Consider the following 27,996-nt stretch of genomic DNA (forward strand, 5'->3'; position numbering starts at 1 on the left):
ATTAGTCGCTTATATAACAACAATTTCATATTTATGTTTTTCGTATCATTCGCGTCGTTAGGATACCCGGCGCTTGACGTCATTTGTTATTACAATAATAACAGGAGCGATCAGCTGTGTTTATTTTCTATACTCCCAAACAATCGATTTTACATCTTGCGTCTCTTCTTTGCATCTCGCATTTTATTCTTTCTGCAGCTTTAAAAAGGCCTCCTCCAACAACCGAATATTCAAATTTAGTCAAGGTAAAACTTCTAGTTATGTTAAAGGAAGAGAATTTACTATCCTTTCATTGAGTTTTAAATAGAATTTTAGAAGTATATCCCAGTAATGATATATTATAAGAGTAGTAATTGTAAAGACTGAAGGCGCTATATTTAAACGCAGAATAAAAAGGATATCGCCGCTTTCTATTGATGTACAATTATATTGTAATTTTGTTCAAGGCTGGCGATATATCGTAGTTAAATGTACTGATTTTTGTTAATGAGATTTCGAATATTGGAATGAGCGACACCTAATAAGATAAATAAAGATTGACAGAAATTTTTTATTCAGTATCTATATAGTTCATTAGTTTATTCCGTATTATCAAATTTGATTTCCCATAGAGATTCCTATATTTGTAGTAAGTAAAGTATATGTTCCCCTGACTTCTGTTAGACTTTGACGTCGACAATTTGATCAGAATCGACTATTTATACGTTATCGGTGATTATAAAATGTAAAAAATATCTTATTGTGAAACATAAGGTTTGGAACAACTATAACAAAAATAGGGCTGGAATAACATTTTATAATCACATACTTTGCTATAGCTATCGGATCATCCATCCGTTCATAATAGACTTTTTTATTAACAACATATCAGCAGACATCAAGTGCAATGTAATTGATCATTTTAATTTAGACTATTTACAATATATTCAACAGCCTTTCATTCATCTGATTTGATTTACTTAAGGAACAATTTAATAGTCTCAGATTTATCAGTCCTTTTAGATAAGCTTATATTTCGTGTTAGGTAAAATCTTCGAAATGTTATGCGGAAAACGTGCATATATTTATATTCCCGTGAAATTCTCATATAATTAAGAATTCGATGTATTTAATTCTTGTTTCGCATTTAATGTAGAAATAACTAAAATAATAAAGAGGATTTTTAATAAAGATGACAGTTTTATTAAAAATACTTGATAGAAGTTGGAAAACAAATACAAAAATATGTGTAAGTACTAGAGTGTCCTTAAAAACTAAAAGAAAAAACTAATATTGTTGATGAGTAGAAAAGATTTTAGGAAAATCTGATAGTTCATTGAATTGACGAGAATAGTGAGGCACCAGAACATCGGTTATATGAGAAGCTGTCAAGACATGATGATCCAAGTTTGTTCTAGGAAAAAAATATCTTTTAAGTCTTTCGTTCTAGATTTAGAGTTATTTGGTGTCCAGGATGACAGGCGCCAAACAGTCGACGCCAAGAGATAAGAGATGCATTCCTATGTCTATCTCGAGTATTAAGAATAAATTATCATTAGTACAGGACCTTCAATTTATCTTTACTCAATTATTTAGATGAAAATAAGATAAGCAATTTGAATTTAGAGAAGCAGTAAATCATAAACATATCACAATGCATAGCTTATAAGTTAAATATCGTCCCGTAGCTATGATACTTAACTGATACTTAAACTTATCGAAAACTTTCGAGACCGTATGATACATTCTTTTATTAAAAATGCGTCAAATCAGACTAAATTGGTGATTCGTCAGGTTAATAATAAACGAATAGAATTCTTTATATTTATTACAATGGTAAAAAGTCTAAATTTCATCAAGTTTTTGTAGATATTCTTCAAATACTTATCTTGAACCGATTTTAATTAATATACGAGAAACTGTGAATGTAAGCGAACGTACTCTGAAATACCTGCTATTTAATTTGTAAAATATCTATCACATACTTTTTTAATCATCATGTTATTAGTGTTCAAAGTAATATCTCTCCATAGCATCGTCTAAAATGAGCGATGACAGATTATAGTAATCTTTTGATGGTTTTCGGATTTATAGTAACACAAGCTCTAATTATGCTCTCCTTCGTGTTCTCTGGAGTAGGCTTTTCTTTATAAACATCTTGCTTTAGTTCTCCCTACAAGAAAAAGTAAACATCCAATTTTACCGATTTGGAAATTTTCTCACAAAAATTTGTTTTGTAAGATTCGAAGAATGTATCGAAGAACTGTTATGTTACTACTATATTATTTCTCTCAACTGTCGTTGCTAAAGTCTATGGTCTCGTTGAAAATAAATTTAATGTTCTTTAATAATTTAAATTTTTGGAGTCAAAGGTCACTTTGCTAACATGTCATTATATATATCTGAATGCATTTTAATGCATGTTAATTTAAAATGTTATTGTACTTTCAATAAGTACTATAGAGGTTGTAAGTGCTATAGAGGTTGACTTAAGAGCAGGGCTCGCACTGAAGCGCATACGTCTGTACGATAGATAAACAATACGACCGATAGGACGCCCGTTGTTCCTTTTAATCATTCATGTAGTTTCGCATTAGACACCGAATGCATCGGTTCTGTATAGTAAAGTGTAAGATATCGGAAAGAAAATATAAAAAATAACAAACATTTCTACGATCTATTTTTACCTGTACCTAATCTCTTACCTTTACAGAACAAATTGGTGATGAGCGTAGAATGAAACTAAAGTAAAGTGCATTACAAGTTAAAAAATAGGTTACATAGACATACAGTGTACATTCGTGAATTTTGTCGTGAAACAAAAAAACGGACAAGAAATTTCATACAATGCATTTATAAATACTAATTGTAAGTGCAGTAGAAATAATGGTAAAGATAATGTTACAAGATTCAGTATCGAAATATTCGATCTAATAAATGGAGAGAGATGGCTAGAACATTTCGAAGACACGACAATAGTTTTCAAGATATCAAAGGACAAAGAGATGGTTTATTTATTACATTTTATCGATTTTCTATGATTTTCGATATGATGTGCAACAAATTGGCTTCAGCTGAACAATATAAGCAAACGTATGCAGATTTTACTTCTAAATTAAAGGATTTTTCCGGACCTATATCGTCAGAAACTGCAGAAAATTACTGTTTTCATCTACAAAAACAAGAGGAAAGCAAATTCATACAAAATTTCGTAATGGCACTACATAAGTTAAGTATTTATTTCAATTGTATGAATATTATTTAAAAACCAAATCCAAGCATGATTCTTAGAAACAAATAATCTATATTTTTATTGCTATGTCTATCTTACTATAAATAATAAAGTTAAGATAAGCTGCGATTTTAGCGTTACGATAAATAAGCGATTAGTCGATGAACATTTACTTTCCACGATTGACAAATTATTCTCATCAATAGCAGAGAGAGAGAGAAAAATATTAAAAAATTGCTTTGCAACAAACTTACAAGTCGAAATTCATCTGAGTGATCGCGAACTACACTTACATTAAATACACACAATTACATTAGATACATACGTATATCAATGTATAAAACTATTATATACGGAATTTCGAGCACATCTGCAATTAAGTAACGTAAAGTAGAAAATTTGTTAAAAAAACATTCTAGGAGTTATGATATTGATTAATGTCTAACGATAAATAACATTTACAGCGTCTAGATTAAATATTAATTAAGTTAAATAAAACGAACGTACAAGAATAAAGAAAAATCGGAATTTTTTAAAAATTCTATAAAATACTGCGGATCGATAAAAATAACATTCATAAAATAAAAGCAAAGTAGATGTCATTGATAAAATGTCACGACCACGAAATAGTACAGAATTTCGAGAGTTTATCATTTTTGTGAATTACTACAGTAATACTTAAACTTAATTCATTGTTATGTCCAATCTATCAATTATTGAGACATAAATCGTATTTCATTTAAATGAACTAAAGAATGCGAAAGAGAGTTATTTGAAGCAAAGAAACAATTCAAAAACGATAAAATTTTAGTTTGTTTTAATTCGAATTTCTATTAATTGTGGCAATGAATGCAAGTTTATTGTAGAAACAATAATTTCACATAAATATTCAGGCTGATCAAAACGAATTTTATCACAAACACTGACGAAAACAGATAACAGTATTTGCAGATCGACAGAAAAGCGTATGCAATACTTTTTGTAATCTAAAAATTTCATCAGTACCTTTACGGAAATTATTTTACATTGTATACTGAACACCAACCATTAGTATAAATTTTTTTAAAGACATTACAAGTATACAGTGCTATGAGGATATGGCACTATCCATTATTTTTATAAGTTTTCATGTTCAATATTAAATATAAAAATACAAAATTACATGGTAATGCGAATATATTATTGCGTGTACCAATATAAAAGAAAACAAAATATCAATATGACGTTCATGAGTTAGACAACATAAATACATTGTCAGTTACAGCAGAGGAAATAGCCAAAACAACAGAAACAGATAAAATTTAAAAAGAATCAAAGTATCATTAAAAAGTGGAAAGCAATTAGCGGCTTTTTTAACATTCAGGAAACAGCCTATAATTTACAAGGTATAATCAATAATAAAGTAGTCATTCCAGAACGATTACAAAATAACATTAATCGTAATAAACCGACTTTATTTATGAAATTATTTCTCCGATAAAAAATATAAAAGTAATCAAAAAGATATTAAATAAAAATTATAATTCAACGGAGATATTTTTCAATGGCTTCGAATCCAATATGAACAGTACTCGGATTCATCGAAACAAAGAAAGTTCGTTGAATCTTGAGAAGAGACTGAATAATTTCAATCAGACAATTATATGTTTTTATAGCAATTTTGTATGCTCGGAGAGAATATCAAGTAAGATGATTGAAAGCGTCTTATTTATGGTCCAAGAAATGGGACCCACTTTTATTTTCAAACGTTCAGATTCATACATATGATAAGAAAACATAACGATCTTAACGTTTACATACAGATAAGTTTGCCCTAATTTCGGAAATATAGAGTAAATTTATAGATAATAATCAAGCGTGTTATAACCTATATGAAAATATTTCAATTGATAAACAATTGTTTCATATGAAAACTTGATGCCATTTTATACAAAATATGCTTAATAAGCTTTATAAATTTGACATAAAATTTCGGTTAATAGCCGATATTAAAACTAAATGTATTATAAATGGTTTTCCATATTTATGTAAAGATAAAACATGATTTTCGACACCTTTGAAAAAATTTATAATCTTAAAATTAGCTGAACCATATTTAAACCAAGAAAGAAATATAACTATAGATAACTTTTTCACTAGTATATCACTTACAAAAAAATTACTTAGAAAAAAAGAAAACTTTGGTTGGGCATTAAAGAGAGTTATCGAAACCAGCAAAAAAATGCAAAGATAAAATGAATCTGTTATACTCACTGTATTATAAATCGGACAACTGCATTCTCATCGCTTATCAGAATAAACTAAAAATAAAAATATTATTACTAAGCACAAAACACATTTGTGAAAGTTGAGAACAATTACAAACATATCCCGGAAACAATTAGATTTTACAATAAGACCGAATTTGGAGTAGATATAATCGATTAAATAGCATGCAAATACAGTGTAAAAGCAGGATCTTTCCGGTGGGCTTTTCAGGTTTTTTTACAATATTTTGGATTTGGCAGTAATAAATGCCTGGATTTTATACAAAAAATGTTTTATAACATCCAGAAAAAATTTTATGTTTCAATTGACCGAAGAAATTATCAACGAATACAAAAAAAAAACGAATCAAGGATTCTTTTCCTATTAATTAACAGTTCGTATAATAAAAGTTTGTACAAGTTAATATAAATTAATTAAATGAATAACATTCAGGATATTTCGATGTTATAAAAATGAAGAATTTAACTCGAGATATATATATATATATATATATATATATATATATATATATATATATATATTAGCGATTAGGTATTAATAAAGACAGAAAATATTATGAAAAATTACATATATTGTAATAGTAATAAAAATAATATAGCAAAAGTAAATACATGTGTTGAAAACTAACGACTGTAACTTTCGACTGTGTACACATTGATTATGCAGATCCATTCTTAAATCATTATTTTTTGTACTAATAGATTCATTTTCAAAATGGCCAGAAGTCCGAATAGTAGAAAATACTGCATAGAAAACAACGATCGAAAAGTACAAAAAAATTTTATTACTTACATTCAGTATACATTTCATACATTTCTCGTATAATAGTAATAAATAACGGTATAAATTTTCATTTACAAGAATTTTACAAGAAATAAACATTTTTAAAGACAAACGAAATTACTCCAAAATTTACACCATCTTACAACCCTGTGACAAATGGACAAACGGAGCGGCTTGTACAAATACTTAAAAGAATAATACAAAAAAGTTTAGAGGAAAAATATTTTTATTACATTACAGAATCACAATACATGCTTCTACAAACGAATCACTAACAAAAGAGGATATATTCGAGAGGATATATTCGAAAATAAAAACTCAATTAGATCTAATTTATCCTTGTAAGTAACAACTATGTACAGATATAAACGAAAATGACGAAATACGTTATTTCAAGGGAAAAAAGAAAGAGGGAGGGAGGGAGAGAGAGAGAGAGAGAGAGAGAGAGAGAGAGAGAGAGAGAGAGAGAGAGAGAGAGAGCAATAAGAAAATTATTTCGGTTTAAATAAACGATGTTTCGCCGTAATTAAAAAAAGACGAGATTATACTTTTGCGCTCGATGATGGAAACGCCACAAAATAAATCAAATACACAAAAATAAAAGTACGCAAATTGAAAATAAAGATTTAGATATACGTTACGAACTGTCAGAAAATACATCAATATAAACAGAACAAGTAAAAAAATCTTCCAGTAGTCCGTCAAGAACTAGTAATACTACAAGTTTTAGAAAGATACATGCGAAACCAAAGGCCGCTATAACGTTACGGTGAATTCTATGAACATTAGAATACTTTTATTAAGAGGAAGAAGTGATATAAGTTGACATAAGAACAGGACCTTCGTTGAGTGGCATACGTCCGTACGACATATACAATTGTACGAGCGATAGGATTGTCCATTGTTTCTTTTAGTTATTCATGTAGTTCCGTATTAGCCATCGAACGCATCGATCATATATGGTAGAATATAAGCCACAGGATAGAAATTATAGAAAATATTAAATATTTTCACAAACTATTTTTATCTTTAGCTGACTTACACAACAGCAGGAAAAAAAAATAACTCGTGTTTGGATGTTATTTTAAATATCTCTGTTGTTTTTAATACTCTTATGTATATATATTTGGTAAAGATGTAATCCAGACGCAATCCAAATGGAATCCAGACGAAACCGTAACTTTCGACTTATATTTTGTATACTCTTTCTCTCCCCTTTATTCCTCTTCACTTTTTCTTTCACTATTTTTTCTTCGAGATTGAAAACTCAAAACAATGACTTTTACAGAAAAATATTTTTTGCAGCATATTCATCGTTTGATACTTTTCATATTGCATACAAAATATTTGTTTAATATTACATGAGTACCTAAAGGTAAAGATAAAGGTTTTTTAATATTATATGAGTATCTAAAGTCGAGACATCTTGTATATTTTAACGATATACATACGTATCTCCAATCTTATCTTGCACTATTTAGCGATGATACAACTATTTTATCTGCTTCTTGGCAACCTAAAACTTTAGTGGTAAGGCTTCAAAGTTATTTGAATATCTTCCTAAAATTTTTCAAAAATTGGAAGCTTAAAATCAATTCTAATAAAAAAAGTCATATTTATTGCTAGAAAACATACACATTCTATTAATAAAAATTCTTATCGTCTAATGGATGAGAACTTTCATATTCTTTAATCGGACAATGTTAAATAGTTTGCTGTTATCCTAAATAAACATCGCTATTGCATCTTCACGGGGGAAGAATGTATGAAAAAGTCCATCAAGGTAACTAGGACCTTGTATCCTCAGATTCCACCTAAGTTATCTCTTAGGCTTAACATCTATAAAATGTGCATTAGGCCCGTGTTGACTTATGTTATTTAAATATCGTGAGATATTATACCGGAATATTTGAAGATTAAATTCCAAAGAATGCAAAATCGCAATCTTACGATCTTCGAATTGGGCAGACGTGCCTCCATCTACGAGATTTACGAGCAGGTATTCCTCTAATTAAAAATTATCGAATCACTCAATATGACCGTTTATTATATATCTGTTTATTGAGCTTACAAACACGTATAATATTTATACCTATAAATATACCTCGTATTATTTCTATCTGCTTAGCTTATTATTTGCCGATGATATTTTTCTTTAGTATTGTCAAGTTTTCAGTCGTATATTGTTTTTTATTTTTTAGTTTAATTGCCGAATTCCATATAAATAAAGTTCGGTAATTTCCATCATGATCTGTAACAATTGATATGCAAATGCCATGTCTGTTTATGTGCTAATTGGATCTTTTTTTCTTACAGCTGCGGTTTTTTTAAAATTCTTTTCCGTCTATAATCAACCCTATAAATTATACATCAAGACAGTAATACCATTATATTTCAAATCTATCGGTAAATAGGTTTCGTCTATAAGAACGATTCTTATGAAGAAAGTATTGTTAGGCGAGACTTGCTACTTCCCCTACCTCAGAAAAAGAAAATATTTACATAATTATTAATTTATATTGCAATCTTATCGTCACAAATTTCATATGAAATTTTAGTTGTACATACAATCGTGCTAACAGTGAAAGTCATTTTATTATTTCACATTGCATGTTATTAGTCATCATTTTTTAATAATTTGGGCATACTCCCGCAAAATCAATAACAGACTTATACAATATAATTTATCTTCTGAGCAGTTTGAAAATTTACCATTCTATAATTATATTACTCTACAACATTTAAAAAACATTCATTCATTTTAGAATACAAAAGATTCTTTTGAATCATCCGGTATTCTTTATATTGATAAATACAACGTACTAATAATAGAATCTAAAATAAAACCACGAATCTGTTTTGTTTCTTTTAGTTTCGGACAAATTCAAATCACTTCGAACCTGATTCGAAATATAAAAAGTTGGGAAAATTTTTATAAGTCCCGAGTTTTTTAACATTGCCGTTGTCGATCAACAATGGATTCATAGAAAGTTTATAAAGTTTAAATTATCATAAATACATTAATTTACGTTATACGTTTTTATAACTTGCAGTATACGAATGTTGATATCTAGGGAATAAAAGAAATAGAATGAAATAAAATAGAAAAATATGTTTATTGCTTATGCATACGTATTACTTATTCAATAACAAAACTGTATTTAATGTATATATAATATAATTCTGTTGACGTGGGCATGTTATTTCTTGCAGACATCTCCTGTTATTTCACGGTGCGCATTTAATTGATCGCAATTAAACTATGTTGTTCGACAGTAACACATTTATCATTTGCGTTTAGAATTACAAATGTACTCGTGTTAGTTGTTGAAAGCTACACTTTACAGTTAAAGGTATTCTAACTTGTTATAAACTATTCTATTGATTGTATTATAATATTAAACGATTTAAAAGTATTTCACGTTATCTATTCGGTAAATGAATGTTTTTGATCGAATGCATTTTGGCTTGAATGCTTTTGCCGGAATGTTTCTCAGGGAATGTTCTAAATTAAATATATGATGACTTCTAATAAACTACCTAGATAAACTAGATTATGCAATTAAAAAGGAAAAGAGAAAAGGAAGAGTTTCACTAAAATGTGAGGAACCTCGAAAAGGGAGGACCTCATTGGTCGTGGGCATGTCTGAATAATTTCTTGGAATATTTAAACAAATGATTCCTTGGACGAAATGAACAAACTGTTTCGTGAGGAACAAATAGACTCCAGACAAATTCATGACTCAATTGGTTTATGAATCTATCACTTATTTATTGTTCGACTTAGCAAATTTCCGAAGATACGCACTTACCTAAGAATGTTTATGATTCGGATAATAGTAGCAATGAATTTTTTATCTTACAGTATTTTCTTAGCGACTGTCTAACGAATTCTCATCGACAAATTTTCTATACAATAATATTAATAAATATAAACCTTGAAAGAAAGTTCTGTGAACTACCTTGAGTGTGCACACGTGTATTAAAAAACATAATATATACAATATAGAGTAGTAATTATATTTTTATCCGAAGCAGCAAATATATAATCACAGTATCAAAAGAAATAGATTAAAACCTAACTTTTTGAATAAAATCTTGTTATTAAAGAAATAATGGCGGTGTAAGATTCGATATAGCGCGCACAAAAAAAAAATTTATTGTTGACAATCCAAAGAAAGTGATAAAAGATTCGAGATTTATCAAAACTTTGAAATCTATGTCAAAAATGTTAAACTTCGAATTATGTTCGAAATAAATTTTTTCGAACTACGTAATATTTAATAAAATATAAAAAAGAAAAATAAAAAACTATATGAATACGAAATTATAATTTTTATTTCAATCGCCTATATAAGTGAAATACTGTATCTGTAAGGTGCAATTTCGATGCACCGCATAATGCTATTGATCTTCAGTCTCTTCTCATGCATTCTATGCATCTGTTAAACGATTCTTATGTCTATGTTATAACGTTCCAATTAGACGCGACTCAAGATTAAAACGCCGAAAAACACCAAGAGTCAGCTCGTGCCTCGAATATCTTTATATATTTCGGTATGCCTGCTTTTCCATTCAGACGCGTGTAGGCCATCGACTTAACCAGGACCGTAACAAGAGTAATAAGTACCATATCTCGTTCTTTGTATTTCCTTTGTTTTATTTATTTGTTTATTCCCAAGGTTCTATAATCCGATTAATTGATTAATTCAATCAAGTTTTTTTTTTAATTCGATCTGCTTCTGATGTGTAACAAAAAAATATATATATATTTACGTCTTAATGTTCGAAATGAAATTGACGATATTTCAGGCATGTAATTTGAAATAAAAATTTTTTTTCCAAAAATATATTACTGTCCTCAGGAATACAGTTAAGGAACTTATTGCGAATGCAATGAAAATAATATTATATAATAACTTAGATAATAATTTTTCGATTCTATTTTTCGTTCGTTGATACTAGAAAGGAACGAGAAGAATCCAGGGTCCGAAAATGAGTCGATCAATACCTGGCGTTTCAATTCGGTCAAGTTCGATAAACTTTATTGGCAAGAGAATGAGAAGAGAGAGGAGAAGAGATATAGCTGCGTCAACTGTATATTCACAAAATATTTTCGCGCGGAACGTTTAAAATCCACCGAACGACCTTGTGATCAAATCACCATTCAGCTTGATCGTTTTGTATACTACGTGTACTATCGTACATATCGACAAACAAAGAATGATTCACGCGATAAAATTGAATCACGTGCGTTTGATGCTCACTTTTTCGGTTTCAATTCGTAATTCAAAAAAACTTTTTCCATAATTATTATACACGACTTACAAGACTCTTATCTTGTCACACCTTTGAATTATAGTAAATTACTAAAGGGTCTTTCACACCTAGGCCTTCTGATATTGAAGCGTATGCCACTAACATCTGTTTGATGTTTTTTCCAGACACGAAATAAAATTCTTCGAACCGATTGAACACTAATTCTTAACTCTTCGTTTAGGTTTTTCGTTGCATAATATCAAATATTATATTATCGATGATATCTCTCTCTCTCTCTCTCTCTCTCTCTCTCTCTCTCTCTCTCTGCCGATGTATCAGAAAGCGTCACCTCACGGCTTTTATCTCATATTATCCTGGAGTAAAGCCAATACACTTGTTTATTAACATTACCGCATAAGCCACATATAAATATTCCTATAACAGAAATTGAAAAATTAACAAATTCGGCAGATCGATAATTACATATATCATTGTTGTTTCTTTGACATCTAAGACTATAGTCTAATTACTTATAACATCGTCGACTCTTCTTTCGAAAAAACTTTGCATTTCTTTTATATATATATATCTCAAATTTTGGTCAAGGTATAGGTTCGTTCTCATTTGAAACTGGCAGTTCAATCGTCTTACTTAACGTATATACCTACAAGTATATATTAGTAGATGTTGAAAAACACCGATATTCACGTTGCTTCTCGACTTCATCAAGTCGAAACGGTAAAGAGATGCTCCTACTAGATTTTACTGCACAAGAACCCTATCTTAGGAGAATGAAACAAAGCGTAAATATATGTATCTGTTTAAGGTGTCGAGATATTATGTTCAATGTATATAATGAAGTATTAAAAAAAAAAAAAAACTTCAAATTAAAGCTTTCGTTGAAAAGAATTTGGATCAATGACTAAGTCAATAACCAGAACATATATTCGAACTATATTAACAACTTTGATGCTTCCTTATCTACATACACTTTTTATAGCTTCTGTAGCACGTGATTTATATTTATATAAAATAAGTTTAAATGATTAGAGAAAAATCTTTGGCACTTTATTTTAAACAATTTTCGCAAAATATACGAGTATTTCCCATTGACGTACACGTGCGTATTATTAAGCAATTCTCATAACCTTCTTTCAAAGATCATATATAATTATAGAGAATATTTGCTCTTAAGAATTCGTTAGACATTCGCTGGGAAAATACAGTAGATAAATAGATAAAAAACACATTGCTATCATTATCCAAATCTTAAGAATTTTGTAGTTCCAAGTTACACATATCACGAGCTCTTTAGGATCTATGATGTTGTACCACTAATTTGTGCAAATACGTCGGAAAGTATTTTATGAAAAACAATATATATATATATATATATATATATCTGATCTTGTACTACTGTTCTTTTCATCGCGATCCAAGTGAGTCTAAGATTTTGCCGTCCAGAAAAAAATCCTGGCATACTTTGTAAAAATCAACCTTCATCGCTAGCCATACGAAACCTATAATGTAACGCCCATTTGTAGTTGTGATCGAACATACATTTCCATTGGACTCTACGAAAAATATTCTTAAGACGTCAAATTAATGCTTTAATCCGTTCAACCCTAGGATAACTTTTATGATTGAATATCTAATTGGAATTCGAATAAATGATTCTCCTAGTGACGTTATACGTATTTTTTGTAGTTTTTAATAGTAACGAGATAATATCTTGTCTATCATTCGTTTCGGTAGAAGAAAAAAATATTAATATTGTTTCGCCTACGTAATATTTTATAACGATGATTTTCTCTTATTTCGTTTCCTTCACCAAGTGGCTATTAACAATAGCTTGTAATGAAAATTGAATGGGTTGTTTTTTCGTATTTTTATTGCTACATACAATAGAAACGCTTCGATAAAAGTTGACGAAAGATCGTCGAAATTGCACATCGTATATAATCTGTAAGGAAAGAATTGTCAAAAAAAAAAAGGAAAAAAGAAAGCAAGAGAAAAAAAGAAATAAAAAGAAAATATAAAATTGGATAAAAAGAAAAAAAGCAAGACTAATTTCTATGAGAGATAAAAAAACTTCCAATACATATATTGTATATTATATATATATGTATATAAATATTATGTAGTTATATTTTTTGTCATACATTGTTTACCTCTATTATATAATGTATATAGTAATTATATATGTATATTCAAATATACATATTTATATGCAGGGTGCGAAAAAACGGGCGCGAGGAAAAAGTATATCAAAAGGACCAAATTTAGAATAGGAACCATAATGCTACTTAACCAATGTTAGAGGGGAAATAGTGAACATCTTGATTGGAAATATCAACAGCATAAAACCATATTAATAGTAGAGAAGCACTGAAAATGTAACATCAGTTACATATGACATTAACTTGTAACATTATTTGAATTATTTGTGCTCAACTTAATTGTTATGAAAACTGCGAGATAGAAAAGTATTCCTATCTCCGATATATTTATAACGATCTCTTCTATCACGCCTCAATATCCAAATGCGTCTATATTTTTACACCATATATATATACAAAGTATCCCATTTATCTCGAAAAATTGGAATATCTCATGAGAGACTGAATCTATCAATAAAATATTTTTACGGATTTGTTTGATATAAAGGGGCACATTATGTAATGTTAATTTTTTTACAGGTCAAATGATGGAAGAAATTTTAAAGTCAAATTCATTGTTTTTTAATGGAACTATATATTTTTCTTTTCATAATTCGATGAAATTTGTAGAGACGAATTTAACGATGTGCCATATAGGGTTATTTAGTATTGTAAAATGTTATAAATTATATTATAAATTTGTTAATTCCTAAAGAATATAATCCTATATCTCTGATTCCTGGTTCCTAGGCTACATATTATAAACGAATACCGAACTTTTTACAAAATAAATTTCATTTACTTAGTCGTTAACTTGTGCATAATAATTGGACCTTTGTTTACAGGATGAAGCCTAACAGTAGACAACCAGCAATACAAGGTTACAAAAACTCGCAATATAATATGATATATATCATTTTATAATAATAAATGACCTCATATGGCATGTCGTTAAATTCGTCTTAACAAAAGCCATCTAACTATAAAAAGAAACATATATAGTTCCATTTAAATAAATGAATTTAGCTTTGATATTTTCCCAACCATTAAACCTGCAAAACAAAAATTGGCATCATATAATCTCTTCATATTAAACAAATTTGTAAAAAATTTTGTTAGTACATTCGATTTCTCACAAAATATTCCAATTTTTCAAGATAAACGAAACAATTTGTATACGTAAAGATAGTAAGGATAGTAAATCGTATTATTTGCAAAGAATAAAGAAAAGCTTTAGTCAAAACATCTTAATTCTCTTCAACCTATCCTTAGCGGATTCAATACTATAAAAAATCACTGATGGAAGACCTTGGAAGTAACTGCAAATAAAGGACCATTGAAAGTAACATTGGCAGGATAATTAACATCTCCAAAATTGGAGATGTTAAAATAATCTCGAACGAAGCTCATATCTTCGGAGAGTCAACCAGAACTTTTTAGGTGTCTCCTGCAATTTAATATTTCTACAAAAAAACCAGATGTCGTCAATACATACGCTAAAGTGAATTTCTTGATATTATCAGTTTAATGATTTCTCTTCATCAATCTTTGTCCTTGGAGCTTATCCTTTTAAGAATTTATGTCTTACTCAATTTTGCATTCTCGCTATCCTCATCGATGGTCTTGACGTAGTAATAAAAATAATTCATTATGGCTTTGAAAGGAGAAATTTAATTGAACAAGTTCGCGAGATATAAAAATACTCTACGTGTCGAAGTGGAAGCAAAACTGTACAACAAATTGGATTTCATCGTCATCGTCATTCCTCTTCTTTCTTCCTGAACTTCTTCTACATTAACTAATAATGCTCGAATGTGTATACATATAATTCATAGGTTCATATATATAGTCATTGCAATCGCTAAGCGTCAGAATTACCAGGAAAAGCAAAAGATAATGAAAAAGAAAAAGAGAAAAAAATAAAAAGCTTCCTCGATAACATAATAATGAGTCAATGAGACGAGAAATTTCAAGTTGTTCAATCGATTGTTCTTCAAGATTTTCCATAAACATGTTTCTTTATTATCATACATAAGAAAACATGGTGATTTTTGGTGAGGTCGGTGGTGCGATATTTTTTAAGGGTGTACATATATGCTAAACACACGTACACAAGATACATCGTTGTATCATTTTTCTTCTTCTTGTAAGAAAAGTAAAAAAGGGCCGTGTGCTTCCTTTTCTCCGTTAAATATACGAAACTTCGTTCATTTGCTACAGCCAATATTTAAATTTCCACCTCAAGGTAGAATTCAAGGAATACGAAAATGGCGCGATCTGCGCTTTGAATATGGCGGACAAAACGGTGATCTCACTTAGGATACAATCTTGTTATTAGACCGGCAAAATTCACGTTCGCGATATTGTCTCTACTTGTTTCTCTCTCTCTCTCTCTCTCTCTCTCTCTTTCTCTCTCTCTCTCTCTCTCTCTCTCTCTCTCTCTCTCTCTCTCTCTCTCTCTCTCTCTCTCTCTCTCTTTCTCTTTTCCGCATGAGTTTCTTTACATTCAATACATTCTTATGTCGCTTCTATGAAAAGGAATAGTTATCAATTTGAACAAAATTTGAATCGAGTGCATCGATAAAAACACTTTGAATTATTTCGGTTCGACATTTAAAAAGTTACTTCGTAATAATTTTGCTAGAATTAGAGTTGCTACGAATGATGCGAAAGAGAAGACGAATAAAAAAATATTATTCGCGTTTAACGTTAATATTTTTGCGTTATATTGCAGCCTTGTTCTTTAATAATCACTGTTTAAAGGTTTCATTGTGAATAAATGTTTATTTAAATAATATTTAATTCTCATATCGATATACGAGATATTTATTATTTTTTTTTTTTTTAATGAATTGTTACTTAATAACAAATGATACGACTGATGGATAATAGGTAATAAAGAACAAGGCGTATACAAATAATACGAATAACGAATAAATTTTTATTCAAATAATTAATTAAATAAAAATTCAATCTCGAATAATGCCCAACTCTGCATCGAGTGAGTTCGTACGAATACGGACGAATCATCTTTGTTGTTACTTCAATTCCCTATTAGTTAATTTTTCTTCTTTTCTTGTTGTTATCATATTATTATTATTACTATTATTACTATTATTATTATTCGTATTCTTATTGTTATTATTGTTATTATTATTATTAATATTATTATTATTATTATTATTATTATTATTATTATTATTATTATTATTATTATTATTATTATTATTATTATTATCATTATCATTATCATTATCATTATTATTATTATTATTATTATTATTATTATTATTATTATTACTATTATTATTATTATTATTACTAGTAGTATTACTATTATCATTAGTATTATTTCGTCCTCTTTAACCGCTTATTATTATTATTTCGTTTTCCTGTTTTTCTTCTATAGAACATTCCTCGGTACTTTTCTCATCAACATTATCATTACATTCATATGATTATAATTATCATTATCCCTACATCTATGATGGATATATTCATATTATTGAGATGACAAATATATTTAAAATATCGAATATTTGTCTTTGTAATTGTTAGGTAAAGTGAGGTTTTTATACCCTGGCACATTATTTGTATTCTCTATAATGGTAGAATTATCAAAATACCATTGTATATATTTCATGTTCAATGACAGATTGGAAAGTTTAAAATACATTTTTTCTTCATGTAACTACAATTGTTTTCCGCTGTTGTCGTTGCTATTTCATCTTTTACTGCTATTATTACTTCTATCACTATTACTACTATTACTTCTATCACTATTATTACTACTACTACTAATACTACTACTAATACTACTACTACTATTACTACTGCTACTGCTACTACAAATAATCCTATTAAACATTGCACAATTACTATACTGTTTCTACTCTTATCATTACCAACTACCGCCGTTGTCGTTATTACAATCATTCCCATTGTCGTAGTCGTTGTGATTTCGCCGCCAGCGTTATAATTATTGTACAGTGATCCGTTGCAAGTCGGTATCTGACTTTTAAAAAAAGAAAGACGGAAAAGAAATCACTGTTGCGATGTGCAAAAGCAAGAGATTGTTTTTTAGAAAAATTCTCTCAATATTAGAAGCAGTCTATAATACGTTAGGTCTTATTTTATATCTTCATCGATTATTATTTAACTGGAAACGGTAACCGTTAATAAATAATGCGATTCAACCTGTACATATAATTGCACATATATACATATATCTGAGTATTTTTCTTTTCCTCTTGTACTTTTATAATTGTAATTACTTATGGACATTACGTTTTTGTCATTGTAATAATTTGTTTCTATACAATTTAATTGTTGTACATATAATACATATACATACATATGTATGTATATGTAATAACCTGCGAACAAATAAAAATGTTGGATCATTCGCAACGTTATTTATAAAAGCGTCTCCTGGGAATAAAATCTCGAAGACATCTCATCGGCAGATGTCCAAAGAATGGTCGATGATTCCGTCAATTTAAACGTGATCGCAGAAATCGTCGCTGATCTTTGCAGCTGCCTGCAAGTCCTCGCAGCGATTACCGCTACAGCAGTGTCTGGGGGGGAGTCCGGTCAGCCCCCGTCGTACAATTCTCAGCAAGAGCATTCCTCCTGCCTAGGTAACTCGTGTCCAAGAGAATCCTATACGCGTAAAAAATAAATGAAAAAATCGACGATGTTAACAATGTAAGAGTAGTTTGAGTATCGTCTATAAAGTTTCATCTGATTGGAGTCAAATATTATCCTCAATGTTAGACTCTAGATCATTTTCTTTCAGTTGTACAATTTAGGTAGATACAACAGTAACAAAATATAAGTTAATTTATGGTCAAATAAAACGAGCAAGATGTCCTAGATAGAAAATTTATGCATCTAAGTTTACCTTAGTCAGCTCTATACTTCCAGGTGTGCTAGAACGTTGTGGTGGTGCAGAGAATGGTATTTTCTCATAATGAATCGTGCCGCGGTATAACGCGCTTGGATCCAAACTTAGAGCAGCCTTCAAAGCACTTTTTTTTAATATTCCATTGACGTTGTTAGCATTAGCATTGAGAACGATCCGACTAGGTGAACAGGTACGTGTGTTCGGTGTCGAATTGCTCGTCGTATCGGTCGAAGTATCAGCTGGTACGACAGCCATTGAATCAGAATTAGTGTCAGTCGTTGTAGTACTTTCATTCCCGTTTTTTCTATCAGCCGCTAAGTCTGTACCGTCACTATTCTCGCTGAAACGATCATCTTGATCCTCGGGAGGATCATTTCCGTTATCGGAACATTCCGAAATCTCCTTTTCCTCGATGTTCATCTTCGTCGTTTTACGTTCGTGCTGAAATAAAATGAAATATGATAAAATAAAAAATAATTTATGCTATTGAGAAAAAATCGTAACAACTTCGAATGAAACCTTCTATTTTAATCAATTTTAAGATAAAAGATAAATAAATATAAAGAAAGATAAGAAAAAATTAAAGAATGAATTAAGAGAAATTTAGTAGAAAAGTGCTTACGTTATCTAATTTCGCTCATATTTACCTCGGTTCTGTCGTTGCCGTCGTTGTCAAGAACCGTACGAGCGTTTTCGAGATTATCTTCATTGTTCAAATTCTTTGGATTATCCTTATAGGAATTATTCTGTTCTGGTTCAATTCGTTGAATATCTCTCATTCGAGATATATTATCGTTCGTAGGTCCACTTTCGTATTTCTTTTGATGCATATAAGACATATTATTGGTGACTTGTTCAATGCGATAAGTCACTGGACGAAATTCTATGTCTCTTGGCTGCATATAACCATCAATCAACGCAGTCTATAAAGAAATCGATAGAATTTTGTATTTTTTTATTTATCTATCGATGTCTACCGATGAGTATACATTTTTTGTTTAAATAAATTCTATATTAATTCTATATTAATATAGAATTAGTATATTAATTCTATATTAGTTAACTCACGTCTGAATGGACATTGATGCATTCTGTTTCAGGATCCGGTCTCATAATTGTTATTTCACGATCGCAAGCTGGTAAAATATCGTAATTTGGTGTTGGATGGTTTATTACATCGGGATCCTAATAAATAGAAGAATCTTTAATTATTAAAAAAAAATTTATTTTGTTATAATTCATTTTTAATAATTTATTTGTTTAATTCCTTTTCTCTTAGAAATATACTCTACCTGCAAGCAATAATCGATTCTTTCAGTGATGGTTGCAAAACTAGGCCGATCCTCCGGGCGTGGATGCCAACAACGCGTCATTATTCCGTAAATTGGATCGGGACAACCGGCTGGCTTTTCCAAACGACCACCAGACGTTACCATTGACATTACCTCACGATTGGCACAGCCAGTGTATGGCATATACCCAAAAGACATAATTTCCCAAAGAAGAACGCCGAAAGCCCTTTAAATGAAAACCATCACATTATTTACTTTTTATATCTTTAAACTGCAGATAGTACAAACAATTACATCATTTAAACTAATAAAAGGATTAGAAGGATCATCTATCAAAATGATTCCGTAAAATTAATCACGAAAATCTAAAATCTTATATAAAATTGTATTTATAAGATACTTAGCTTTTAGTCTAACTAAACAAAAGTAATTAGTGAAAATATTAATAATAACAATAATGCATAATGAATGTTTGGAATAATTATCTTGAAAAATATTATCAAAACTTACCAGACGTCGGTTTTCGTAGTAAATATACCATCCAAAAAACTTTCTGGTGGCATCCATTTTATAGGTAACATAGCTTTACCGCCTTTCCTGTAATAGTCACTTCTATAGATATCTCTAGCCATACCAAAGTCTGCGATTTTTACTATACGACCAGATCCTTTGCAGGTGAGTAGACAATTTCGTGCAGCTATATCGCGATGTATGAAACGTGCCTCTTCCATGTATTTACAACCATTGGCAACATTGTAGCCACACATTATCAAATCATACATAGTTAACGTAGTAGAACGATCCTGATGATAATAATTCATGAAGTTAATAAATAAATTGATTTTTCCCTTTTTTCTTTTTATTAAACGTACACATAAATTATAGATTAACTCACCGATCTTGGTCTTTCTTCTCGAAGGAAATTTTTCAAATCACCACCAGCTAATAATTCTAATACAATATATCTTGGGTGGCTATCGAAAGAGACTCCAATAAAATGTACTATATTGGGATGGCTGAATTTACTCATAATAAGAGCTTCCATCATGAAATCGGCTTCTGCTTGAGATGTCGTCAACGAGGGTAGAGTTTTAACAGCTACCGGATGCTCCTCGTTACATCTGTATTTGTATACTCCTTGAAAGACTTCGCCAAACGCACCTTGTCCAAGTGGTCTACTTGGATACAGTATATAACAAATATACTTAATTACTACATCATCTTTTTGCCTCTCTTATTGGATGAAATGAAATACTAACTTCACCAAAGAGATGTATTCACGTGGAATCTGAGGTAAATCCTTAAAACTGTATAAATTCCCAGCAAATTCGTAATTTGGATTAAATTCGGTCATCATCGTGTCCGAGACAGCTCTCAATGCTGTTAGTTCCGTACCGTTTCCAAACATCACCTGTCGACGTTGTAAAAGAGTTTTTCGATTCTGATAGCGAATATCTACAGAATCAAATTTGTAGAAATTAGATATTATAACATATTAATTTCTATCTTTAAAAGAAAAGTCTAATCGCTTACAAAGTAGCGTGCCAAGTCCGATGAGAGCCACTAATAAAATTATGCTAGCGAATATCAACAAAATTATAAACAGTTGATGAGACACCTTTGGGTCAGTGGCCACTACAATAGACACGAGTTTCAGTTAGAAAATATTTATTTCTAATAATAACGATTACATATTAATAATAATTATTTATTAGCAACGCGTCACTTACTGATGCAGGATCTGGAATCATTGCTGAGAACCCAACCTGGTGGACACAGACACCTTGTTTCACTTAAATATTGATCGAGAGCAATGCAACGAAAATCGCATTTGCAACCACTTATAGCAGGTATTATATAAACTTCACCAGGTCCAGGATTCGCAGCAGGTTGAAAATAAACGTGTAATAAAGCGGTTGCAGCATAAGAATATCCACCTTCGCCATTACCGGATTCCTTAAGACCAGTACTACCTCCTACATGGTATTAAAAATAAAATAGCGATATCTAATTAGAAACGATTTATATTTCCAAGAAATTGCTCCCAACCCGTTAATTCAAATGAGAATTAAGATTTGTTAAATACATAGATGAAAATATTGAATGAAAAAAATTTCAAATTTTGTCAAAAACGAAAATCGTTTCCATTAAATTCTGTTCAAATCTATATTTATAGCTTGAGGATCTTAAAAGGAATTTGTTAGTAAGGAGAAATGTCGTGCTTTACCTATATAACCTCCACCTCCACCTCCTGTTAAACAACCACCACCACCTCCACCAAATCCACCATTACCGTAACCTTCTTTACCAGAACCACAGCCAGCACCACCTTTTCCTCCACGAGCCAAAGGAATTCCAGCAGCTACTCGGAACATACTATTCGAACTATTCCAACCACCACCAGGACCTGTTCGAATCAAATTTGTATCGCTATAGAAAATGAATATTTTTAGCATATTTAACTTAATATCATTTGTCAATTGCGATACCTGCGTTTTCAGTAATCGCTAAGCCAGAACTAGGTGATCTTTCAGGTGGAGCAGCACCTTTTCCATGTTGTATACTATCATCCACTGATTGTCCTACACGTAATCCTAATCCACCGCCACCGGCAGCGATAAGCAATGGTTGCTGATCACCATTATTCTTAAGCTATAAAATAATGTCAATTTTAATACGTAAGATTTTATCGCGTTTGGTCGTTTACTTACAGTGAAGATATAGGTAGCACCACCACCTCCACCTCCACCATCTTTTACCTCCATTTTTTTCACTTCGTGAAATATCGATGGCATACCGCCTGTTTCTGATGGTCCATCAAATGGAGCTTGACATTCCTTTGTCTGCATTCCCAAATTCTAAAAATTGGTTAATAGTTTTTTGCAATTTTGTTTATATGAAAACACTTTATATGTATTTTTCTAATTATCTTATATTTCAATTACATCGCTTGATTTTAATAAACAATGAATAACTTATTATTTGAGTTAAAATTCCTTTATCGACTAAATATTATGAAGGAATGAAAGATGAAATAAGAAGAATAAAATGAATCCTTAATAAATGTTTACCTTAGGACACGCGTCAATTCCAGGCTGCCCAACCATGAAATAAAGTTGATCACCCTTTACTAGTTCAACGACACCACGAACAAGTGAACCCAATGTACTTCCTGTACCGGAAGCACCTCGCCCACCACGTGCACCCATTCCAATTAAACTATTAGAAAAGAAAATATGATTACGTGGATAAAGAAATTTGTATTACCTATTTAACAATATACAGCAAAACTTCTTACGTGTAATATCCACCACGTGGTGCAGTCCACCTCTGAATTCCATCTAGATTAAAAACAGGTAAATCTTCCTGAGAAGGTGCCGATGATTTTTCAATCAGCTCGATGTCGGTTCTATTATTTTCCTCCATACACTGTTTTAGAGTTGGACCTATTCGGCCGGTAGCACCACAAGTAGTGATATGGATTACTAAACAAACATGAAAAAAATATTATACAAAAACGAAATGTGAAACTATATTTAATTCAAAATCATTTCTTCGATCGTACCCGTTTCATTAACAAAATCAATATGTGCTTCTGGTATTCTTTCAGACTCTATTATAGGATTATAATAATCAAAAGTTCCAACAACTTCTGGTGGTACTCCTAAACATAACATATACGTTTAATGTAAATAATAAGAAAATAAAGAAAATAAAGAAGACATAGATACAGAATGGGCCAAAAATTTTTAAAAGACTTTAAAAATCAATTACTCTTTTTCAAAACTTTTTAAGCTAATTTTTATTCAAATTGTACAGCTACAAACTTAGAAACTTTTGGCCCATCATTATTTATAACTTACCTATACCAAAGCATTCCGGACTGAGAGAAATATCGTCAATAGCAATATCACCTTTCGAAGCATATCCTCTGCTTGCCTCAAATTGCAAAAAATATCTAGAATGTAAATATTAACTTATATCATGCTAATTTTAAATCTTTCTATTCGTCTATTATATACCTATATCTGATCTCTGGAAGAGGAACAGTTTGGCTATACCAATCATCGCTTTTATCACCGTAAGACCACCATAATAATTTAGAATTATTTTGATGTGGTTTCACTTGAACCAAGTATAATCCGAGGGAACCACTCTGTACACCGTAACGATGGTAAAAGAATCGGACCTATAATAAAAAATAAATAAAAAATAGAATGAAGAATGAAAATAAATACAAGCATTATATACCTACTTGACAGCTCTGATGATAAGAACTATTAGGATCACTACTGTAAGGTGGTGTTGGATTAAACAATGGACTCTCCAGTGTGCCTCGGCTACCATATTTTATTCCTTTCGCTGTATTCACATAAGCATATGTACCTAAAACAGAGTGATCGAATGATTAAGCATTTTTATAAAAATTCAAATTAATCTTACTATTTCGATAAATCAATGAAGAATATTGTACCCGTTATATTTCGATACGTATGATCGTAACTTGGTCCGGTTCTTTCGGTTGGTGTTGGACCACAATGAAGAGTCCAATTTAATGAACTCCCTGGAAGATTTGTCCAACCGCACCAACCATCTTCGAAATTACATCTTGAATTGGGTGGCATTTTGTCTAAAATTTATCATTAGATTATGGAATTGCCTTTGAATCGAAAGAAAAAAAAAAGCGATGAAAAAGAAATTTTTTTAACTCACCGCAATCGAGCCCTTCGTCTTCTGCATCGGCACAATCCTTCGTCAAATCACATATACGTGTTCTATTCAAGCAGGAACCATTGTTACAACGAAACATGTCGTCCGTGCAAACCGTAACATCCGGTGGAGATTCTATTAAAGAAATAAACATAACTACTCATTATTGGATTACGATTGCAATAGATGCGAAATCGGCATTTTTTTATTACCTGGAAAACAATCAACCAATTGAATATTATCGACAGCTACGCTTGAGTTCTTATAGGGCAGAAAGATCTCTAAATATAAACGAAAATGTTGCGCAATGGCACCAATGTTGAAACTGGTTATCTCCCACCTAAAATGACATTTATTTCAATAACATAGATAATCAGTGTATTTAACTCTCAATCTCATTGATATATCAATAAAGTTAATATTCTTACTTAGCATTATTATTTCCCATACGTTTAGTTGCGATATAGCTTTGACCATTCGTTTGTATAACAAAATTGAATTCCCCGTCTTTCATATTGACTTGATGCAATGCTAATAATAGATGACAATGTGATCCAGTGCGTGGTATAACTTCTGACATTAATTGGCCCCTGCCAAAACCTCGCAACCATAGAAAGTTTCCTTGAATAAAATAATCAGTTGCTTTTAGAGCTTACCTTTGATATATAGTAAATACATGAGTCTATGAATTTCACCGGGAATTTTAGAAAAATTTTAACTACTTTTGCATAAGCTGGTTTATTTACCTTTCTCCGACTTACTAATCTCCGCTGTAATTGTAAACTTTCTTGCCGTTGTCTTATTTAATCCCTGAGTATCGTTGAAACTCCAATCGCAGAAATTATCGAAATCGCAACGGCCCAGAAGAGCCAATGGTTGTGCCTTACCATTCATGGCCGCTTGTAATTCCTTTAAACCACGTGGTAATCTCTTTTTCCACTCGTACCGATCACAGTAAGCACCAGTTATGCAACACAATGCTATAAAGACTCTCAGCAAAGAATATCTGTTACAGCCGACGCGTCTTTGACGTTGTTGTCGACTCCAGGTGGCTGGACTCACCGAATTAACAGTCGCGGTTCCCAGCTCGAACCGCCTGACTCTGATCATTACTCCGTGACTTCTTCCAGTGAACTATCCTCGAGTCCTTTACCGTATCCTATGATCATTGATCATTGTCAACGAATAATATTTAAATTCATTTCAGAAAAAGGAGATAAAGAAGAAAAAAATCATTTACCTTCGAGGATCACTCGCTGTTTTGTAAAACTTTTATTGAAACGCACGTGGCCATGATGCCACAAGCGATGCTTAAATCGTTCTTGGAAGACAACTCGACAAAGATATTGTCTTGATATTTCCAACGACTTGCTATTTGAACGTGTCACAGTCATTCGGACGTATTCAATGCTTTTACACATCACGTGTACTGCTTAGATTGCTACTACGTTTGTTTCTTATTATTAAGTTTCGATACGTCTTTTTCTTGCCTGCAATTGTCAAAAGTTGACGAAAAATGAAAAAGGTAAATAGAGAAAAATAATACGTTTTTCTCAAAATCAATAATTCCTTCTCGAATATCTCGGATTTCATCTATTTTTGTAAGCAGATTTTTAGCAACGTTTTATTCATAATTCTCGAAGCGTTTAACATGTTCGCACTTTCCTCGGGATTTAAGTACATACATCCGGACTGATCTTACTATCGGTGCCTGCCTCGGTAATAGAGAGGATACCACTCCGCAGCGATTGCCGTACCGGAAATTATGAAATATCGGCCAATCAGTTATGCCATTTCCGCCAATCATGGATTCATCTCCGGTAACAGCACTCCAGCAACATACCGTTAACTTAAAGCATTCGAAATGATATTGCATCAGCTTAGTGACAAAAAAAGTGGAAACCGCTGATTATTACACTTTCCCTGATGATGATGATAATGATGATAATAATCGATAGTTATCGAAAATCAAAAAAATCAAAAATCGAGAAGGAAAATCTTGACGAGCACCGACAGCAATCAAACAGAATGATATTAGATATGAATATTTTCAATGCATTTTCATCGATCGTATAACTTGACTTTTGTTCGAAGTTGTCGATTGAAAGATTAAACGTTTGTATTGTGCACTTGTATTTTCATTGTTTCTTTTTCTTTTCTTTTGGCTCTTTTGTATTTCTTTACTTCGTAGAATGCAGAATAACAATAAAATTAATCTTTTGAGATGACTAATTATTACCGATCATGCTGCTTCAAATACTAGTTACTTACCTTTGTCAGGATAAAAATTCATCTCGTCTTCTTTCATCGATCGTAATATTACCTCGTTAATGTAGCTAGTATCGATGATATATTCCCGCTCGATTTAATAATAGATTATAAAAATGATAAATAAAGGAGGTCAAAGATGGTACAAAAATTAGCCAAGACGAAAGGAAATCACGGCACCAAAGCACACATGCTCTCTTCTTATCTCATCCCTTGACGACATCGATTATTGTGAAATATGTATAAAACGTAGAATTTCGGAGGAGCTTGATGAAAGGTCCATAAAAAGTCATTGAAAACGAATCGAGTTCGTCAATATTTCTTGCAAAGGTCACGTGACAGCCTGGGAGAGAATGTCCTCCCTTGATGCTAACTGATTCGATCTCTAGTTCGAATGATACCATCCGGGACGACGATCCCGGCTATTATTTCACCATGAAACTTTCATCCCGATCAATAAACACCTTGCGTCTCCGCCATATTTTCTTATATCAATATATACCGCGTATAGTTATACAATATTTTATCGTCCGATCATCATTTCAATCTCAATATTCTATTTCTCGACGACGTTCGATAATTCAAACATTGAACGAATTTAACGGCAACGAGTAACTTTGAAAGATCTCTCTGTTCCAATATTTCGGATCTTTAAATATTCTATAATTACGGAATAAAGATATGCACTTAACACCAAATTTATCATACATACATATATATATATATAACTTTTTTTAATAAAAACATTCTAAAGAAAAGCTAAAGAGAATTCTTAATGGACGGTTATTGAAAAGTCAAAATCATTAATTAACGATTAGGAACACTAGAAAATTATTCACGCAAGTAGATTTTTGTTATTTCTCGTTCGTCAATAAAGTTCATTATCTTTATATAAATCACAGCATCCGTCGTGATCGTTACTCGTGGACCGAATTACGTATTTAGAAATATTGCGATAGTGTTGATCGATGAATACGTTCGTAGGGATTCACCCCGTGACGAGCGCACGTTTGAGCCCGACTAAAGCCTCGCCTTTGCCGCCTCGTCGTTGCAACGCGTCTTGCCGCGCTGCGTTCGGTCCAGACTCTCGCGTAAACGCGTCGCCATTCGAATGTATGTGTGTGTGTATATGTCGAAAGC

At 31.1% G+C, this 27,996-nt stretch overlaps 1 protein-coding gene and 1 long non-coding RNA gene across 6 annotated transcripts in view; one reads left to right on the forward strand and one right to left on the reverse strand.

The window, feature by feature from the left end:
• Positions 1-20,411, forward strand: part of LOC124955071 — a 53,353-nt gene extending 32,942 nt beyond the window's left edge. The window contains exon 3 of the long non-coding RNA XR_007102747.1: positions 19,905-20,411. This is a non-coding gene — a long non-coding RNA (uncharacterized LOC124955071). The remainder of the gene's footprint in view (positions 1-19,904) is intronic.
• Positions 16,960-27,984, reverse strand: LOC124955064 (leukocyte tyrosine kinase receptor). Of its 5 annotated transcripts, XM_047508946.1 has the most exons (27): positions 26,860-27,973; positions 26,274-26,437; positions 25,829-26,078; positions 25,335-25,747; positions 25,017-25,209; positions 24,801-24,928; positions 24,592-24,723; positions 24,353-24,508; positions 24,134-24,264; positions 23,901-24,067; positions 23,742-23,836; positions 23,444-23,542; positions 23,177-23,363; positions 22,950-23,097; positions 22,590-22,736; positions 22,368-22,530; positions 22,106-22,285; positions 21,609-21,854; positions 21,412-21,513; positions 21,138-21,333; positions 20,774-21,056; positions 20,389-20,681; positions 19,879-20,104; positions 19,655-19,771; positions 19,234-19,509; positions 18,584-19,027; positions 16,960-18,342 (listed from the first exon to the last, which is right to left on the reverse strand). In XM_047508946.1, exons 4-27 carry the CDS (start codon positions 25,696-25,698, stop codon positions 18,295-18,297), a joined length of 4,521 nt encoding a protein of 1,506 aa, XP_047364902.1. In that variant the 5' UTR covers positions 25,699-25,747; positions 25,829-26,078; positions 26,274-26,437; positions 26,860-27,973; the 3' UTR covers positions 16,960-18,294. The 5 variants fall into 5 exon arrangements, with proteins under 5 accessions (XP_047364902.1, XP_047364900.1, XP_047364901.1 ...); XM_047508944.1 differs by lacking the exon at positions 26,274-26,437; XM_047508945.1 differs by having other exon boundaries at positions 25,829-26,437.
• Positions 27,985-27,996: the final 12 nt, after the last annotated feature.

This window comes from Vespa velutina, chromosome 17, assembly GCF_912470025.1.
Source record: "Vespa velutina chromosome 17, iVesVel2.1, whole genome shotgun sequence".
NCBI classification, from domain to species: Eukaryota; Metazoa; Arthropoda; class Insecta; order Hymenoptera; family Vespidae; genus Vespa; species Vespa velutina.